Raw genomic sequence first — 3,445 nt, forward strand, 5'->3', positions numbered from 1 at the left:
CATTCTAGATGAACCATGGATTAATGTATTGTGAAGATATGGTGTACCCTAGTTCCAAGTCAACACCCAGAGTCAATCCTAAAGCCAAGTAATCCTATAGGGATTCTTCTTGAATTCTCTTATAATGATCTTACCTACTAAATGCTAGAGGTTAAGATCAATATGTGGAATTTCAAGTTGAGTAAAAATAAGAGTTTTGAATTTCTAATGGTGGGGGTACCTTTTCTAATTTTCTAAGACTAGTCAATAGGAAAGTCCTATGGCTAGATCTAGGCTACTAAAGAAGTTTTCTAGACCTCAACCAAAAGTGAGGTCAACAGCATTTTTTCACACACTGGATACAGAAGTTGTTACACGGGAGACAAATCTTCCATTTCTTCAGACAGAGGGAATTCTGCTACAGTTTCTTGGTTCTTGGCTACACTGCAGCAGGATTCTGCAGTTAAGGTTGTTGGCTGAGGGAGTCCAAGGAATTCCATTCCTTCAACTACAACAAGGAAGGAATTCTACAGTCAATTTTTCCCTCGGCTACAACAAGGAGTTCGGTGTTCTGCTGCCAAGAATCGAAATCCAACAATCCAGCTCCTAACCGCATCCTGCAGGTGCTTCTTGGAATGTCTAGACTGTAAGCAGGCATTCGATTACAGATAAAGAAAGGAGTTCTTAACAAGCAGGTGGCATTCATTCCTCAGCAAGCAGGAGAACAACATCGACTGTCAAGATTTTTCTGGGCTAGTTCTTGGAACCGTGGCAGAGGTGTTCACTTCTTGCAGGAACGGTTGAGGGTGAACTGCAGCCCAAGATAAATAAAAGTTCAGCATTCTTCTACATTAGGCTGCAGCAAGGTGTCAGCGAAGAGACAAGGTGTTCGGGTAGCAGATTCTTGGAGACGAGAAGTTCTTTGGAATTTTGCAGGTGTTTGGCGGGGCAAGTTTCACAACAAGAACATATTGAGAAAAATCAAATTATTGTTGAGCACACTACCATTACATATGTGCTTTCATATATCTTTAATAAACCTCACTCCAACAATCACTTCAAGTAACGTAGCTCGAAACTAACAATATGTTCAATAGTTTATTCAGTCTGAGGAAGGATGATAGCATATATGTATTTAGACCATATTTGTTATCTTTTATTATTAACACACACACACACACACACACACACACACACACACACACACACACACACACACACACACACACACACACACACACACACACACACACACACACACACACACACACACACACACACACACACACACACACACACACACACACACACACACACACACACACACACACACACACACACACACACACACACACACACACACACACACACACACACTGTGTGTGTGTGTAAACTGACTTTTGGAATATGATAAAAATCTGCTTCTCTGTCTTGTATCATGAGCCTTTTCTTCTTTCCCAGTCTCCACTTTTCTTGCTGTTTCTGCTTTTCTGGTTAACTCGACTGCTTTGCTGCATTCCAGGAAGGCTCAAATCCTGTCAATTCCAACACTTCTAAACAAAAAACAAAAAAAAATCAACTAAAGACAGCTCCTTCGTTCTTGAGCCCACATGGACTAAAGTCCCGTTCAACACGCATTTTAGTAACATTATGCAGCATGCCAAAAAAATAATAATAATAATAAAATAAATTAAAAAAATATTAATTTTCAAATAATTCATTCTCTCGCTCTCTCTCTCTATATATATATAATCAATGCTGCAAGCTCCCCAATCCTTCCTCTGTTGATCTCAACTTGGTCAATCTATTCTCTTCGGAGGCAGCCATGTCGTCCATCGCCAACTACAGCCTCCTCCCGAAGAGGAATCAGCTCCTCGTCACCCGCGCCGTTCAAAAACCACCGACCTCAACATCCTCCCCCGAGCAGCTTCCAATCCAGCCCGGCGACAACAATCCTCATACCTGGCGTTCAATATCCGGCGGACTAAACCTCCCTTCCACCATCTCCAATCTCCTCCACCTCTCCGCCGCCCCCCAAACCCTCCCGGTTGCTCTCGATCACGACCAAACACCTCCCTTTTCTCCAAAAGACGAGATCTCCTCCCTCCGCTTTGCCATCCACGGCCCCGCCGACTGGTCCCCTCTCCTCCACCCCCTTCACCCTTCATTCCGCCGCGAGATCATCAAGTACGGAGAGTTCTCCCAAGCCACTTACGACGCTTTCGACAACAACCCTGTATCCGAGTACCACGGTAGCTGTCTCTACGGCCAAAACCGCCTCATTTCCCTCCTCGGCCTCTCCCATCATGGCTACAGCATCACGAAATACATCTATGCTACATCCCATCTCGATTTCCCGCGCTGGCTCCTGCGTCCCCTGCTCCGCTCAAAATCCCATTGGTGCGACGAATCAGCTTGGATGGGCTTCATCGCCGTCAGCGGCGACCAAGAGTCGCGCCGCATCGGTTTCCGCGACATCGCTGTCGCCTGGAGGGGTACCGTTTCTCCAAGCGAGTGGCTTGAAGATTTTCAAACCCAGCTCGAGCTCCTCCCCGGTGCAGGCGTAGACGGTGCACGCGTCGAACAGGGCTTTCTCAGCTTATACACATCCCGCAGCCAGTCATCCCGCTTCACCAAATCCAGCGCCTCGGAGCAGGTGATGCGCGAGCTCCTCCGCCTCGTAGAATACTACAAACAGAAAGGGGAGGAAGTGAGCGTCACCATAACAGGGCACAGCCTTGGCGGCGCGCTAGCACTTCTCAACGCTGCGGAAGCGGCTTCTTTGCTGCCGTCCGATTTAGGCATTACTGTGATATCTTTCGGAGCGCCCCGGGTGGGGAACCAGGCGTTTGGAGAAATGCTTAAGAGAAAGGGAGTGAAGGTTCTGCGTTTGGTAACGAAGCAGGACGTGGTGCCGAAGATGCCTGGGGTTGTGTTCAACGAGTGGATGAAGAAAAAGGGATGGGAGTGGGTGTATACGCACGCAGGGGATGAGTTGGTTCTTGATGCCGGAGCATCGCCGTACTTGAAACGTGGGATGGTGGATATCGCCGGATTTCATGGACTGGAGACGTATCTGCATTTGGTGGACGGGTACGAGCAAGGAGAGAGGAGATTTCGCGCTGGAGCTCGACGGGACTTTGCGTTGGTGAACAAGGCGACTGCTTTGTTGAGGGATGAGCTCAGGATTCCGGCGAACTGGTACCAGCCGGAGAATAAGGGGATGGTGAGGAATGAGTTGGGGAGGTGGGTGTTGCCTCGACGGGATCCGGAAGATATTCCGTCGCCGTTTGGTGCCGAGAAAATTGGGTCTTTTGCGCTTGCATATGAATAGTGGTTTGGAAATAAATAAATAAATTATTTAATTTTTAATTATGTTTTTGTTTTATTCTTCAGCTATTAAATCTTGGGAATCAGAGAATGTTTTTTGATTCTTCTTATTCACCGGACGAAATATATGTGAATC

At 46.9% G+C, this 3,445-nt stretch overlaps 1 protein-coding gene across 1 annotated transcript; it reads left to right on the top strand.

Moving 5' to 3' along the window:
- The first annotated feature begins 1,763 nt into the window (after positions 1-1,763).
- Positions 1,764-3,445, top strand: LOC110033133 (phospholipase A1-Igamma1, chloroplastic-like). The gene has a single exon (XM_020737022.1). The coding sequence runs from the start codon at positions 1,805-1,807 to the stop codon at positions 3,311-3,313; it is 1,509 nt and encodes a 502-aa protein (XP_020592681.1). The 5' UTR covers positions 1,764-1,804; the 3' UTR covers positions 3,314-3,445.

This window comes from Phalaenopsis equestris, unplaced genomic scaffold, assembly GCF_001263595.1.
Source record: "Phalaenopsis equestris unplaced genomic scaffold, ASM126359v1 Scaffold000002, whole genome shotgun sequence".
Classification (NCBI taxonomy): Eukaryota; Viridiplantae; Streptophyta; class Magnoliopsida; order Asparagales; family Orchidaceae; genus Phalaenopsis; species Phalaenopsis equestris.